At 42.3% G+C, this 18,185-nt stretch overlaps 1 protein-coding gene across 1 annotated transcript in view; it reads left to right on the forward strand.

The window, feature by feature from the left end:
- LOC124551249 overlaps positions 1-18,185 on the forward strand; it is a 133,281-nt gene that overhangs the window by 71,490 nt on the left and 43,606 nt on the right. Inside the window, exon 4 of the mRNA XM_047126245.1 lies at positions 2,320-2,370. Coding sequence (XP_046982201.1) covers positions 2,320-2,370 — 51 coding nt within the window. The remainder of the gene's footprint in view (positions 1-2,319; positions 2,371-18,185) is intronic.

An 18,185-nucleotide genomic window follows, 5' to 3' on the forward strand; every position in this document is an offset into this window, starting at 1 on the left:
CAAAGGACTTGGAAGAGCAGTTGAACGGAATGGACAGTGTCATGAAAGGAGGGTATAAAATGAACATCAACAAAAGCAAAACGAGGGTAATGGAATGTGGTCGAATTAAGTCAGCTGATGCTGGGAGAATTAGATTAGGAAATGAGACACTTAAAGTATTAAAGGAGTTTTGCTATTTGGGGAGCAAAATAAGTGATGATGGTAATGGCTCTGAGCACTATGGGACTTAACATCTATGGTCATCAGTCCCCTAGAACTTAGAACTACTTAAACCTAACTAACCTAAGGACAGCACACAACACCCAGCCATCACGAGGCAGAGAAAATCCCTGACCCCGCGGGGAATCGAAACCGGGAACCCGGGCGTGGGAAGCGAGAACGTTACCGCACGACCACGAGATGCGGGCAAGTGATGATGGTCGAAGTAGAGAGGATATAAAATGTAGACTGGCAATGGCAAGGAAATCGTTTCTGAAGAAGAGAAATTTGTTAACATCGAGTATAGATTTAAGCGTCAGGAAGTCGTTTCTGAAAGTATTTGTATGGAGCGTAGCCATGTATGGAAGCGAAACATGGACGATAACTAGTATTGACAAGAAGAGAATAGAAGCTTTCGAAATGTGGTGCTACAGAACAATGCTGAAGATTAGATGGGTAGATCATATAACTAATGAGGAGGTATTGAATAGGATTGGGGAGAAGAGAAGTTTGTGGCTCAACTTGACTAGAAGAAGGAACGGTTGGTAGGACATGTTCTGAGGCATCAAGGGATCACCAATTAAGTTTTGGAGGGCAGCGTGGAGGGTAAGAATCGTAGAGGGAGACCAAGAGATGAATACACTAAACAGATTCAGAAGGATGTAGGTTGCAGTAGGTACTGGGAGATGAAGAAGCTTGCACAGGATAGAGTAGCATGGAGAGCTGCATCAAACCAGTCTCAGGACTGAAGACCACAACAACAACAATGGTGTGAAAATTGGCAGTTGACCCTAAATAATAAAAAGTGTGAAGTCATCCACACGATTGCTAAAATGAATACTTTACACGTCAGTTACACGATAAATTAATCAAATCTAAAAGCCGTAAATTCAACTAAATACCTAGGAATTACAATTACGAACAACATTGGAAACAAGACACAGAAGATGGTGTGGGAAAGGTGAACCCAAGACTGCATTTTATTGACAGAACATTTAGAAGATGCAACATGTCTACTAAACAGACTTCCTACACTACGCTTGTTTGTCGTCTTTTGGAGTACTATTATGCGGTGTGGCATCCTCACTAGATAAGATTAATGGAGTACATCGAGGAAGTTCAAAGAAGGGCAGTACGTTTTCCATGATCGAGAAATAGGGGAGAGAGTGTGACGGAAATGATACAGGGGTTGGGGTGGACATCATTAAAAGAATGGCCTTTCCCTTTGTGGCCGGATCTTCTCACGAATTTCGATCACCAAGTTTCTCCTGCCAAGTTGACGCCGGCCTACGTAAGAAGAAACGATAATCATAATAATATAAGGGAAATCAGAGCTCGAACGGAAAGATGCAGGTGTGTGTTTGAGAGTGGAATAATCGAGAATTAGTGTGAAGGCTGTTCGACGAACCTTCTGCCAGGCACTTAAGTGTGATTTGCAGAGTAGTGATGTAGATTTAGATGATGTAGAGTGATTTAGGAAACCTATGGAAAAGCTAAATCAGAGCTAGACATAACTGACTCTACCTTCCCTTATACGAGGTCAATGTCTTAATAACTACACTGACTCATTTAGTAGGTTCTTATTGTATTATCAAGAACTGCACTGTTTCACTTGGTTCCTCCATAAAGTACAATGTTTGTTTGGTCATACACAAATTTCACTAGCTAATTTATAGTATAAATCACAGTTTTGCACGGCCCCATTACACACACAGTGTGTCTCGAGAACTGAGTCAGCGTTTCTCATCATGAGTTAGATGTTGACCTCAGGAGAATGTCAGAACATTAATGTTCTATAGATCTCGGCACATTTTCTTGCAAAAGCGTGCTATTGTGATCTTATATTATGATGTAAAGGCCTTTGTAGTTGTAACATACCATTAAAACCAGTACTGTGACTCCCATAAGTAATCTAAGTAATCTATAGTTGAGAAGTATGCACCAGTTTTCACAGTACTTCTGCCCATGATGTAACAGAGATTTAACTGTTTTCTCCTGCCTGTACTGTAAGTGGTCTATTCACTTTGCCTCACTTGTAAAATGCTATTAAAACCTCCTGTATGCTTCCATTCGATTACTTTGCATTATCTAATGTTCGGCTTATCTTTTCCTGATGTCCAGATAATGCAGGCCTGTTGCCAGAGTTACCAACACCGGACCCAGAGACAGGCAGTAAGTGTTGTTAATCTTAGCTGTATACTTCAGTGGAGTCTTATGACTAAGTTCATAAATTGCAGTTCATGGGCCATATGCTCACGCAATGCAGCACAACTGACAGTAACAGACAGTAATATATATTTGTTGTATACCCTGTTTGTTTTCAAGGTAAGTGAAAATTGGCTACCTATAGAGCACTGTATACAGGGTGTTACAAAAAGGTATGGCCAAACTTTCAGGAAACATTCCTCACACACAAATAAAGAAAATATGTTATGTGAACATGTGTCCGGAAACGCTTACTTTCCATGTTAGAGCTCATTTTATTACTTCTCTTCAAATCACATTACTCATGGAATGGAAACACACAGCAACAGAACGTACCAGCGTGACTTCAAACACTTTGTTAGAGGAAATGTTCAAAATGTCCTCCGTTAGCGAGGATACATGCATCCACTCTCCGTCGCATGGAATCCCTGATGCGCTGATGCAGCCCTGGAGAATGGCGTATTGTATCACAGCCGTCCACAATACGAGCACGAAGAGTCTCTATATTTGGTACCGGGGTTACGTAGACAAGAGCTTTCAAATGCCCCCATAAATGAAAGTCAAGAGGGTTGAGGTCAGGAGAGCGTGGAGGCCATGGAATTGGTCCGCCTCTACCAATACATCGGTCACCGAATCTGTTGTTGAGAAGCGTACGAACACTTCGACTGAAATGTGCAGGAGCTCCGTCGTGCATGAACCACATGTTGTGTCGTACTTGTAAAGGCACATGTTCTAGCAGCACAGGTAGAGTTTCTCGTATGAAATCATGATAACGTGCTCCATTGAGCGTAGGTGGAAGAACATGTGGCCCAATCAAGACATCACCAACAATGCCTGCCCAAACGTTCACAGAAAATCTGTGTTGATGACGTGATTGCACAATTGCGTGCGGCTTCTCGTCAGCCCACACATGTTGATTGCGAAAATTTACAATTTGATCACGTTGGAATGAAGCCTCATCCGTAAAGAGAACATTTGCACTGAAATGAGGATTGACACATTGTCGGATGAACCATTCGCAGAAGTGTACCCGTGGAGGCCAATCAGCTGCTGATAGTGCCTGCACGCGCTGTACATGGTACGGAAACAACTGGTTCTCCCGTAGCACTCTCCATACAGTGACGTGGTCAACGTTACCTAGTACAGCAGCAGCTTCTCTGACGCTGACATTAGGGTTATCGTCAACTGCACGAAGAATTGCCTCGTCCATTGCAGGTGTCCTCGTCGTTCTAGGTCTTCCCCAGTCGCGAGTCATAGGCTGAAATGTTCCGTGCTCCCTAAGGCGCCGATTAATTGCTTCGAACGTCGTCCTGTCGGGACACTTTCGTTCTGGAAATCTGTCTCGATACAAACGTACCGCGCCACGGCTATTGCCCCGTGCTAATCCATACATCAAATGGGCATCTGCCATCTCCGCATTTGTAAACATTGCACTGACTGCAAAATCACGCTCGTGATGAACACTAACCTGTTGATACTACGTACTGATGTGCTTGATGCTAGTACTGTAGAGCAATGAGTCCCATGTCAACACAAGCACTGAAGTCAACATTGCCTTCCTTCAATTGGACCAACTGGCGGTGAATCGAGGAAGTACAGTACATACTGACGAAACTAAAATGAGCTCTAACATGGAAATTAAGCGTTTCCGGACACATGTCCACATAACATCTTTTCTTTATTTGTGTGTGAGGAATGTTTCTTGAAAGTTTGGCCGTACCTTTTTGTAACACCCTATAGAACTGGCCGCGCGGTTAGAGGCGCCATGTCACGGACTGCGCGGCCACTCCCGCCGGAGGTTCGAGTCCTCCATCGGGCATGGGTGTGTGTGTGTGTTGTTCTCAGCGTAAGTTAGTTTCAGTTAATTTAAGTAGCGTGTAAGTCTAGGGGCCGATGACCTCAGCAGTTTGGTCTCTTAGGAATTCACACACGCACATTCTATAGAAGGGCAACTTGTTGCAATTTCACTGTTAAGTGCTGAGATTTATTACACTTTTGGTGTAACATGAGGCAACTTGTTCTACACAGTCTAGTCACATTGATGTGACCATCGCTTATGTTCAACATGCAATAACAAATCACAGATGGCAGGTAGCAGCACTAGCAGCGGAGGCCATTAAACCTTTTGAGAGAGTTCACAAAACAGTGCGTTAGTTATCACATTGTAGAAATTGAACGATTTTTATGACGTCCAAAAGGGCATGATCATTGGTTTTCAGGCCAAGGGTGAAGAATTTCCCAAATGCCTAAGTGTGTCAGCTGTTCAAGTGCTGAAATGGTTAAAGTATAACGTGAACGGTAAAATACCGCTATCCACAACTAATGCTGAGGCAACTGCAGTGCACCGTGAGCCATCGACAACAGAGGATGGCTGTGTAGATGTGTACGAGCGAACAGATATGCAACTTCTGAGCAGCCGAGCACCTAGCTGAATCAAGGGGCTGCTAATAACATCTCCTCTAATGCTGTTCGGAGAAGGATGCAGTGTATGGGCCTCTGGAGAAGGCGCCTGCTTCATGCACCCCTACTGACCTCATCGGCGATGAATACTGGAGCTTACACACTGATACTGCTACTGGATGTCCACTGACAAGGGAAAGGGAACCTCCCCATCGCACCCGCCTCAGATTTAGTTATAAGTTGGCACAGTGGACAGGCCTTGAAAAACTGAACACACATCAATTGAGAAAACAGGAAGAAGTAGTGTGGAACTATGAAAAAAATAAGCAAAATATACAAACTGAGTAGTCCATGCGCAGCATAGGCAACATCAAGGACAGTGTAAGCGCAGGAGCGCCGTAGCCCCGTGGTTAGCGTGAGCAGCTGCGGAACGAGAGGTCCTTGGTTCAAGTCTTCCCTCGAGTGAAAAGTTTACATTCTTTATTTTCGCAAAGTTATGATCTGTCCGTTCGTTCATTGACGTCCCTGTTCACTGTAATAAGTCAAGTGTCTGTGTTTTGCGACCACACCGCAGAACCGTGCGATTAGTAGACGAAAGGACGTGCCTCTCCAATGGGAACCGAAAACATTTGATCGCAAGGTCATAGGTCAACCGATTCCTCCACAGGAAAACACGTCTGATATATACTATACGAAACTGATGACGGCATGTGCGTCACATGACAGGAATATGTTGTCGACCCACCTAACTTGTACACTTGGTGAATGGGTAAAAAGATTCTTCTACCTCGCCCGATTTAGGTTTTCTTGTGGATGTGATAGCCACTCCCAAAAAAGTGATGAAAACATAAGAGTTTGTCACATAAACAGCAACAAATGAATTCAACAGTTTCAGACTCGCACAGTTTTCCCTGTGCTCTGTCATAACTTATGTTTTTAACGTTTTCAAATTTTTCGGTGCGTAGACCGTCAAATCCTGCATATGTCCAAACAAATCTGAACATGTCCTGGAATTTTGGAGAGCGAAGTTGATAATACAAAAAATTAAACTTTTCACTCGAGGGAAGACTTGAACCAATGATGTCTCGTCCCGCAGCTGCTCACGCCAACCACGGGACCACGACGCTCCTAAGCCCACATTGTTCTTGATGTTACCTATGTTGCGCATGGGCTGCTCAGTTTGTATATTTTGCTTATTTTTTTCGTTGTTCCACACAACTTCTTCCTGTTTTCTCGATTGATCTGTGTTCAGGTTTTCAAGGTCTATCCACTGTGCCAACTTATAACTAAATCTGAGAGGAGTGCGATAGGGAGGTTCCCTTGTGAGTGGCGACAGGTGACCTTTCCAGGTGAATCACATTTTACGCTCCATCGAACAGATAGCCACTGCTGTGTATAGCATAAAACGTCTGAAAGCAGACACCCTGCAACAACCGTGTGAAGCAGGGCCGCACAAGGTGCATGCACCGGTGCATCGCACAGTGCAGAAGACGGCTGCGCTATGTTGACGACGGTGCAGATCCCGCACTCCTCGGCTTCGCGCAACAGCCTTGCCTCTCACTTCCTTACCTTGTGTCGCTCGCGCCGCCTGTCTCGACCTGTTTCAAAGCTTTACCCTGTTGTCTTCGTCATTGCCAAACACTAATGTACACTAGGTGGAGAGCTCAGTTTGGTGTACCGGTACAAAAGAGATTTATATAATAACTGAATGGTAACAATTTTAAATTTGGTTTCAACACAAATGTATCTTCCTATGTACTCTTTTATTTTATTTGCAATTTTGCTACTAAGATCTGGAACAATAGATTGGCTGACAGCAATTCTGAGAGAATTTTTTAAATTACAATTAGAAATACTCGCACGCAATCTAGTTTTTGTACAAGACAAAACAGAAAAAAACCTTTCACATACACAAGTGGAACCAAACATAGAAATAATCTTCGCTGCTTCTCTGTGTAACTTGGGAAATTCCTCCTTCGGCAAATTCTGGTAGAATTGGAGCAAACCTTTTGTATTGTAAAACACATCCTTTCGGTGAACATCGCTTTGCAAATCAATTAGTTCGAAATGTAAATCTGAAGGCATACTTTCAATATCCATCGAAAAAGGTTTCACAAAAACATCGAGAATTGGCTGCAGGTAGGTAATTTCCTTAAACAATAACAAAGCCAATGTTAATAAATGAAAGTAATGTAATCCGTTGTTTCGAAGTACTAAAATGCGATAGATTTTAATAAACATGTAATGTGTACTATTGGTTTTAATGTAATGTTACACTTGCATATGTAACGCAATCTCCTTTATTTAGCTGTAAGTCATATACCGGCACATTACCTGGAATCGGTCGTTAACCGCATTTTCAAGGGATTGTAGCACCTCGACGTATTTTTCAAAGCGCGCTCCTTCCTGCACAGTTGCTGTCAAACAAAAACATAGTACCGTTTTGATTAGAGCGGTTACAAAAATCAGGCTGTTTTAATAAAGGTACAATTTATATCTCGCTTACCTAGTTCAGGAAAGTGTTGCGTATTTTTCTCTGAAAGGTTGTTTTTGAGGAGCTTCAGTTTATACTGGAAAGCGTTTATTTTGCTGAACGTATCGTTGATGAGATTGTTTTCTTTTTGGAGTTTCAGACTTAAATCATTTAGGAGAGCCATAATGTCTGCTAAAAATCCTAAATCAGCTACCCATTCAGGGTCATGAAAAAGTGGCTCCGGACGTCATTTTCTCTCCAAAAACTGAGCCACAGTGTGGCGTGGTCGAAAAATTCGGGAAATCACTTTCCCTTTGCTCAGCCAGCGCACCTCAGCGTGGTAGGGAATATCTGGATACTCCTCTTCAAAGGAAATCAAAAATTCTTTGAATTGACGATGAGTGAGTCCATGAGAACGAGTGTAGTTCACGATACGCACCACTACCTTCATCCCATCTTGAAGACCGATAACTTTCGCACAAAAAGCCTCTTGGTGTGCAAAACAATGAACGGAAGGTAAGTTCGGCATGTTAAGTTTTTTCCGTAGTAGGCCAATAAACCCTTTTGCTTTACCGCACATTGCTGGTGCCCCGTCCGTGGTTACGGAAAACAGCTTTTCCCAAGGGAGTCCTATTCCTTCAGCTGCCATTTCAACAGCTGCTAAAATAACCGCCCCTGTAACAGTATCCTTCAACGAAATCATATCCAGGAGCTCTTCCGGTACATGTAGGTCGTCGTCCACGCCACGCAAAAATATTGCTAACTGAGCCGTGTCGTTAATATCCGTGGACTCATCAAGTGCGATGGAGTACGCTAGGAAGTTTTCAATTTTGGCTACCAGTTGTTCATTCAAATTCTCAGCAATGTCGTTGATTCTCCGATGTACTGTCATTCTGGAGAGTGGTATTCTGCTGTACGCGGGAGCTAATGTGAGATTCATTGTCTCTACTACGTCCAACATATTGTTTTTTATTAATGGCCCGTCCATAAATGGCCTCCCAGCTCTTCCTAAACGTAGAGCAACTTTGCAACTAGTTCTGAGAGTCCTTTCGCAACACCCCTCATCTTCTTCACCCTAAAGTGGAGAAAAAAAGATATGTTAGAAATAATTTATGCGTAAACGAAAACTAAGGAATCTAAACAAATGTTATTTCGTTTCGCGTGACCTTTAACCACAATGTACATGCTAAAGTACTTGCAACAAACCTCGTTTGTAGATACAGAATTCTCTTCTGCAAGAGTTTGCAACTTCCGTAATTCTTCCTCTCTGGCATCCCCTGTTATATCACTATACTTTTCTGAATGCAATTTGCTGTAGTGCCTTTCAATAGACGATTTTTTGACACACGTAATTAGTGTACCGCAGATTAGACATTTGGCTTTATCGTCACAACGCACAAAAAAGTGGAAGTGTTCCCATTCCGGTTTAAATTGACTTTCGGCAATTTTCCCCTTTTTTGGAGCAGATGGTTCCATTATTCCGGCAATTGTCTTGCGCTTACGTATTCCAATGTTTATTAAGCCGTCTGGCACCACACAGCGTCGGCCTCAAGAAGCAAGCAGAGTTGAGGCGAAGTATGCCGAGTTGAACCGATGCACTGTGCAGGCACTCGCTGCTCCACGCTTTGCACGCGTGCGGTTTTCCGTGTTTGTGCGGCCCTGGTCTGAAGGGTCCAGGCTAGAGGGCATCCCTTGGGTTATGTCGTCACTGGGAAAGGTACACTGTCTCAACGTAAGTATGCATCTGTACTTGGGGACTACGTTTGTCCTATATGTAGTTTGTTTCTCCTCAGCAAGATGTCTTCTACCAGCAACACAGTTCAACAGGCCACAAAGATCGATGTGTATGTGTGTGGTTCAAAGAGCACCATGATGAGTTCAGCGTACTCTCTTGGCTACCAGACTCACTGGAATTAAACCCACATGAGACTCCGTGGGACCACCTCCTGTTCAAGCCATGGATCCTCAACCGAGAAATATAGTGCAGTTGGCCACAGCACTGAAATTGGCGTGGCTCCATATCCATATCGGTACCTTCAGGAGCGTCACTGATTCTGCTCCTGCAGGGCTTGCACTGGTTCACTCTGCCAAATGTGGTAATTGATGCTTTTGGCATGTGAACGAATTAATGTGACTGGACAGCGTATTTTCCCTGTAACTCGGGGCAACTTGTTCCTGCTTCACTGTAACATGGGGTAGTTTAGCGCAATTTCACTGTAACATGGGTAGTTCGTTACAGTTTTGCTGTAACATGGAGAATCTTGTTATAGTTTGCTGCAACATTGGGGTATGCTTACAGTTCTGCTGTAACATGGACTAACTTATTATAATTTCACTCCATCGTGGGGCAGCTTGTCAGAGTTTCACTTGCTTACGATAGAAATGTTTACACTGAAAATCAATTTCAGTATAATAAGTTATCATAGTTAGACTGGAAAGTCTGGTAGCTTGGAGCAACTTGTTACAGGTTCGCTGTAACATAGATGGTAACTTTTTGTAAATTCCTTTGAACATGAGGCTAACTGTTATAATGGGGCGGTGTGCCAGAACAAGTCTCAACTGTTTAATCACTGGCATAATTTAACTTGTGGACATCTGAAAATGTGCATTGATACAATCAGCAAGCTTGTCATATCTCACTGAGTTGAGTTAGATTAGCCTACAGGGTAATGACAGTCACCACATCCTCCAACCACCTAGACAGTCTCTGAGGGAAGGATAAAATTATGACCACCATATTGGATGTGTGATGTAATGACAGTGAAGATGTCGGCTCATCATCTATGGCCTACCCATTAGTATTTGGGAGTGGGGTGTGATAGTGATCACGATACTGCACAAATGTGGTAACAACAGTCACCATGTCAACTGCCCATCACTCCCCCAGCCAGTGGCATCTATGGGGTACTGGTCGTCTTCATATTTCTCATGTGGGATCCTGATAGTCTATTATCTATGCCCTACCCATTAATATTTGGGAGTGGGGTGTAATAGTGATCATGATACTGCACAAATGAGGTAATGACAGTCACCATGTCAACTGCCCATCACTCCTCCAGCCAGTAGCGTCTATGGGGTACTGGTCGTCTTCATATTTCTCGTGTGGAATCCAGATAGTCTATGGCCTACCCATTAAGATTTGGGAGTGGGGTGTGATAGTGATCACGATACTGCACAAATGGGGTAACGACAGTCACCATGTCAACTGCCCATCACTCCCCCAGCCAGTAGCATCTATGGGGTATTGCTCGTCTTCATATTTCTCATGTGGGATCCTGACAGTCTATGGTCTACGCATTAGCATTTGGGAGTGGGGTGTAATAGTGATCATGATACTGCACAAATGAGGTAATGACAGTCACCACGTCAACTGCCCATCACTGCCCCAGCCGGTAGCATCTACGGGGTACTGGTCGTCTTCATATTTCTCATGTGGGATCCTGATAGTCTATGGCCTACCCATTAGTATTTGGGAGTGGGGTGTGATAGTGATGATGATACTGCACAAATGGGGTAACGACAGTCACCATGTCAACTGCCCATCACTCCCTCAGCCAGTAGCATCTATGGGGTACTGGTCGTCTTCATATTTCTCATGTGGGATCCTGATAGTCTATCATGTATGGCCTATCCATTAGTATTTGGGAGTGGGGTGTAATAGTGATCACGATACTGCACAAATGGGGTAACGACAGTCACCATGTCAACTGCCCATCACTCCCTCAGCCAGTAGCATCTATGGTGTACTGGTCGTCTTCATATTTCGCATGTGGGATCCTGATAGTCTAGGGCCTACCCATTAGTATTTGGGAGTGGGGTGTGATAGTGATCACGATACTGCACAAATGGGGTAATGACAGTCACCATGTCAACTGCCCATCACTCCCCCAGCCAGTAGAATCTATGGGGTACTGGTCGTCTTCATATTTCTCATGTGGGATCCTGATAGTCTATGGCCTACCTATTAGTATTTGGGAGTGGGGTGTGATAGTGATGACGATTCTGCACAAATGGGGTAACGACAGTCACCATGTCAACTGCCCATCACTCCCTCAGCCAGTAGCATCTATGGGGTACTGGTCTTCATATTTCGCATGTGGGATCCTGATAGTCTAGGGCCTACCCATTAGTATTTGGGAGTGGGGTGTGATAGTGATCACGATACTGCACAAATGGGGTAGCGACAGTCACCATGTCAACTGCCCATCACTCCCCCAGCCAGTAGAATCTATGGGGTACTGGTCGTCTTCATATTTCTCATGTGGGATCCTGATAGTCTATGGCCTACCTATTAGTATTTGGGAGTGGGGTGTGATAGTGATGACGATTCTGCACAAATGGGGTAACGACAGTCACCATGTCAACTGCCCATCACTCCCTCAGCCAGTAGCATCTATGGGGTACTGGTCGTCTTCATATTTCGCATGTGGGATCCTGATAGTCTAGGGCCTACCCATTAGTATTTGGGAGTGGGGTGTGATAGTGATCACGATACTGCACAAATGGGGTAACGACAGTCACCATGTCAACTGCCCATCACTCCCTCAGCCAGTAGCATCTTTGGGGTACTGGTCGTCTTCATATTTCTCATGTGGGATCCTGATAGTCTATCATGTATGGCCTACCCATTAGTATTTGGGAATGGGGTGTGATAGTGATCACAATACTGCACAGATGGGGTAACGACAGTCACCATGTCAACTGCCCATCACTCCCCCAACCAGTAGCATCTATGGGGTACTGGTCGTCTTCATATTTCTCATGTGGGATCCTGATAGTCTATCATCTATGGCGTACCCATTAGTATTTGGGAGTGAGGTGTAATAGTGATCACGATACTGCACAAATGGGGTAACGACAGTCACCATGTCAACTGCCCATCACTCCCCCAGCCAGTAGCATCTATGGGGTACTGGTCGTCTTCATATTTCTCATTTGGGATCCTGATAGTCTATTGCCTACCCATTAGTATTTGGGAGTGGGGTGTGATAGTGATGATGATACTGCACAAATGGGGTAACGACAGTCACCATGTCAACTGCCCATCACTCCCTCAGCCAGTAGCATCTATGGGGTACTGGTCGTCATCATATTTCTCATGTGGGATACTGATAGTCCCCATGTCAACCTACAATAGTCCTTCACAGCTCTGTTTGTGATTATTGCATACTTTTACTGTCTTTTATTACAAGTGGCTGGTTGCGACTATTAAACAGCATGGACTCCCTAGAGCACTGAAGGCTTTCATAGTGCCCAACAACAAATGCGCAAGGAATGACAAGAATAATAAAATTTATGTTTGATTACAGTTTTGAGTCACTGAACCCTCTGAGGACTGTTGCTGCTGATATAGTGGGCAATCCAGAGTGTTTAGTGCAAAATTTTACCCAGAAAGTAAGTTAAACACATCACTTCATTCCTTACCCTTAATTATAATTTTCGTTGCTAATATTTCTCACTCAGTCACAGAGCCAGCATTTACCACTGTGCCAGGAATCAATACAAACCCGCCTTGAGAACTTTCCTTCTGAAATTAGTCAATCTACAGTACAACATGCACCTAGACCTGATGGAACGAATTTTTAAACTAATTCTGTTCATCAAACTTCAGACAGTTAATGAATTTAACTTTAAACATAATCATAGCTTTTAGTAGCAGAATGAAAGGTCTGTCAGTCAGTCATGTTTTAACTGTCCTATTACTGAAAGCGAAATTCAATGACAAGAATCGCTCCCCCCCCCCCCCCCCCCCCCCCCCGCCATATACGGAAACACTGATTTAAATTTAACCATAAATATCAATTAATAATTAGGCACTCGGCGCTTGATTTTCCGATGTACGCATATTCTGAGGTCGAATTCAATATTCCAATAGGTAGACTCACTTAATAGACAATATATCTTATCAACATGCATTATCTTTGATATCGCTTGGTATCACTATGTCAGGATCGTCACCAGTATTTCGTAGTGCAACAATTTCTACGGAAAAGAAGTTGATGCACTTATGAGTAGGATAGCACATGACAAGCGGTTGCAATGTGGCACTCGCTTCGTTCTATCTCTGTAATTGCATAGAATCCACATTTCTTCGTTAGTTGCACTCCTGTGGAGGACAGTTTGCAGGATCATATCCTTAAGGGATCTCGCATCTCATAAGCTTGCCCCCTAACTGAACAGAACTTTTACTTACAGGTATGGCTGAAGGCTGTGGGTGGTCGAATATGTCGTGAAGTATTCCGTTGCCTTCCTCGATGCTGTGGTTGCATTACTCTCCAAGATATATTTTATATATTTATTTATCCATATCCGGATCATCTCAGGATGATACAGGATTTGTTATTACCGAAATCAAAATAAATAGCTCTAATGCACATACACACGGAACATATGTCAGCAGAAAATGACAAGTGGTCGGCCTTACCTTCCAAAATGTATTTTATTTATTTATTTATCCATGTATGGATCATCTCAGGATGGTACAGGATCTGTTATTACCAAAATTAAAATAAATAACTCCAATGCACATACACACAGAGTATATATGTCAGCAGAATAAGACAGATGGTCTGCCGTGGCCTTGATGAATGAACCACTTCAGCATTTGCCTCTAATATATTGGGAAAGCGGTGGAGAGCTTAAATTAGAGATAGGCGTAAGAGGCTCCTTCCACCTGTGTATGAGATCATAGACTTAAAACTGCACTGCCTCATTTAGTTGGCTCTTATTCTATAACGTCCCCTTCGTCATACACGGTTTCCATCAGCTAAGTTATAATACACAGTTCCGTTACACACACTTCGGACACCCACTGGAGACCCCAGGACAAAAAACGCGCGCGTCACGATGTCCTCCCTCGAATCCATGTAGAAAATTGAGTAAGCTACCCTGCAGGTGAGAAGGATGTTGGACTCAGGAGTGTAACAGGTCGGTAGTATTATGTGCTTATCTTTTTCTAAGAGGATCTTCTGTTATAATGTCAAACGTTGTTTTAGTTGATCTCTTGCATTTATAACCACTGCATTGAATCCCCTCAGTAATCTGTAACAGTATGTATGCATCAGATTCCACAGAACTTTTTTGAGATCCAAAGAGTTTAGTGACTAGCGATCATTACACGATGCTGCGTAGAGCATCCAGTCGCGACACAGGTGCCTAAATTGCCAAAAGCGCTACTGTAATTCATGTTCCTTTTGATTTTGAACAGATTTGGACTGCAAATGGGTAGGTAAAGTGTCGAATCGTTTGACGATTGAATAAGTCTTGCCTGTGCTATTTCTATGATGTAAGAGAGAAATTCACATTTTCTGCTGTCTCTTTTGTAAGTGATCAATTAAGTTTGCTTCCGTTCTAAATTGTGTCTTCTGCATGTTTCCATTTGATTGCCTTGCCTTAACTATTATTGGGCTCCTCTTTTCCTGATTTCCAGACACATCGAACATGTATGATAAAACAGAAAGTGTTGTAGGGTCTTTGCTGTTCCTTATCTATATAAACGACTTACGAGACAATCTAAGCAGCCGTATTAGGTTGTTTGCAGATGACGCTGTCGTTTATCGACTGGTAAAGTCAGTAGAAGATCAAAACAAATCGCAAAACGATTTACAAAAGATACCTATACGGTGCGAAACTTGGCAATTGAGACTAAATAATGAAAAGTGCGAGGGCGTTGACATGAGTACTAAAAGGAATCCGCTAAACTTCGGTAACACAATAAAACAATAAAATCTAAAGGCCGTAAATTCAACTAAATACCTAGTAATTACAATTACGAACATCTGAAATGGGAAGGAACACGTAGAAAATGTTGTGGGGAGGGCTAACCAAAGACTACGTTTTACTGGCAGGACACTTAGAAAATGTAACAGATCTATTAAGGAGACTGTCTATACTACGCTTGTCTGCCCTCTTTTAGAATCCTTACCAGATAGGATTGACGGAGTATATCGAGAAAGTTCAAAGAAGGTCAGCACGTTTTGTATCAACGCGAAATAGGGGAGAGTGTGTCACTGAAATGATACAGGATTTGGGGTGGACATTATTAAAACAAAGGCGTTTTTCTTTGCCGCGGAATCTTCTCACGAAAATTCAGTCATCTACTTTCTCCTGCGAATGCGAAAATATTTTGTCGACGCCGACCTACATAGGGAGAAACGATCACCATAATAAAATAAGGAAAATCGGAGCTCGCACCGAGAGATATAGGTGTTCGTTTTTCCAGCGCTCTGTTCAAGATTGGAATAATAGAGAATTATTGTGAAGGTGGTCCGATGAACCCTCTGCCAGACACTTAAATGTGATTTGCAGTGTGTCGATGTACACGTAGACGTTACCAGAAATACTAACTGCAGATCATCCAGTATCATACTATGCGTGTCTGTTATCTTAGTAGCATATCTCACTGAATTGTTGTAACTAAGTTCATAAACTGTAATTTATGAGACCATATACTCATACAATATAGCACAACTGACAGTAATATAGACTGTTAGTATGATCTGTTTATTTCCAGGGGAAGTGAAGTTGTATGCTGATGATTTTATAATGATACTTTGAGTAGCTGAGACTCACTGCCTATATACTGTCATTTTTTGGTAATAAAATGCTATTAGATACAGGAGCTGTGCATATTCTTATTGTAACATGGGGCAAGTTGATACAGATTCGTTGTAACATGGAAAACGCGTATCAGTTTTGTATAACATGTAACAGATTTGCTGTAATATGGGACAAGGTGTAACATTCTCTCTGTAACGTGGGGCAACTTGTTTTAGCTTCACAGTGACGTGGTACAAATAATTCCAGTTGAGCTTGGTTAAACTAGCAACAGCTGCACAGAAAAATCGTTAGACCGTCAGAATAAATTGTAGTGGAAAGAAACAGTACAAGAACGTGTGAGGTACAAAACCTTAACAATAGATATTTTATGGCATAATGTTTGACACGGTCTTTGATGCAAAAAAAGGATCGTGGTTGATAGATTGCAATACTTCTTATGATCCTAACTTTACGTGCAGTAAAGCACGCATTAATCAGTTTATAAATAATACACAACAATTTCGATAAAGTAAAATTCTTTACATTACTCATTCTTGTGTTATAGCCTCATATTTTTAACAAGATGTTTGCCTTGACACGTTATTTTGCTCCTGTTGTTCTAATAAAGAGACAGACTTTGTAAAAACCAAGGCAACAATTGAATATTGTTTCCATCTCATCGAGTAGTTGAGCAATGGCCATTGTTGATGGTGAGGGCATTCTTCCAGCTGCATCTCATACGCATCTAAGGAGAATCCAATGATTTCAAAACGAGACCAGCTTCTGAAGTTTTTACCATTTACTTGCCGTAGTAATTCATCAGCAGTTCGGTGGGGCCAGTTTCTGACAGAAGCGAGAGCAGCAGATTCACAGTTTGGAGACAATGGCCGGATCATACGCAATTTGTGCTCGCTCAGATGTTTCGCAAGTCACTGTTAAATGATCCGAAAGTTATCTCAGGGACGCGCTCTGGTTATAGCAGGATGAAATCGGCGGCCCAACGCGAACTGCATTCGGCACATTGGGCCCCTTTGCTATGATCCGCTAGCCTATCTGAATCAAATTTTACGACAATCATAAATCATGTACAACTTGATAATTCGGGTAGTACATTTCCTTTCAAATAAAACTCATTTTAACATATTTAATTATGTATCAAAACTAATTGTACTACAGAGAGAGAGACTTACATAAAATACATCTGCTCAGGTCGATGGAGACAAGAGAACAGAATAGAGTATAATTTGCCGAGAGGAGCTTCGCTCGTCACTTACATTTTCTTAAAAAACATTTGAGAATACCATTCGTCCGATTCGTTTCAGCCACAGGTTGATTTATCTGATATCGTTGATCTGAATCCACAGTTCATACACGTTTTATTATATTTTTCGTAGATAACATGAAACATTTGCTTATGAAAAGAGCGCACATTCGCGCAAGAAAATAATTTTGTAATTTTATTCTATGTAAAAAGAGATGACGTTCTTCAAGTAATTCTTCAGCCTTCATATTTGCCTGAAGTCACAGTCACCGTAACTACTGTATAAGTATACTCAGTGCCAATAATTTTACATGGAGTTTTATATTCTAAATTAAATTTCCATATGTCAGCCGTCATCTCACAAGATGATATTTAATCGGACTGAGAATTTTGTCATGGTGTTCTTTTCCTTCACTCGCTTTTGGTTCTGATGTGTGTGTAGCCAGTTGTATTTTTCGTTCTCACACCATTTTTGTCTTGGGAACATCTGTTAAATTCAGCAAATATGGGTTTAACAACAATTCCAATGCAGAGGAAATCCAGGTATCCCTTCCAGCAGCCTGTAGTTTTGGTGACAGTGAGTCCTACACAAGTAGCTTCTCTCCTTCATTACTCTCGCCGAAGGATTTGCAGCAGGTCTGTGTCTTGTAATCAAAACCTGCTCAGTATTATTTTGTCAAAACATTTCTTCCTGTACCCTATAGATGAATTGTGGACCATTGTCTGTGAGTATTCTTTTTTGTTTACAGACACTGACAAAATAATGATTAACCATTTTCGGCAACATTATTTTACTAATAGATCTCCGCAATGGGTAGAATTTTCACACATATTTGTAGCCTACTTCTGGTACTGTGATTACTTCTGTAAATTTGTCAAGTGATTTTGCCAGATGGCTTAGGAGTCCCTTATTCAGTCTGGTACAATTGAATGCATCTGTCTTTGACGTCTGACCATAATAATTCTCGCCTTTCGGTGGGCATCACATGTGTGCTGTGCTTTTTGAACCTTTTCATTCATACCATAGGCTATAAATTCTCTTCTCAGTTTGTCATTGCATTTACCAGCACCAAAATGCACATTGCTAAATCAGATGTATCATACAGGGTG

Source organism: Schistocerca americana, chromosome 9 (genome assembly GCF_021461395.2).
Source record: "Schistocerca americana isolate TAMUIC-IGC-003095 chromosome 9, iqSchAmer2.1, whole genome shotgun sequence".
NCBI lineage: Eukaryota > Metazoa > Arthropoda > Insecta > Orthoptera > Acrididae > Schistocerca > Schistocerca americana.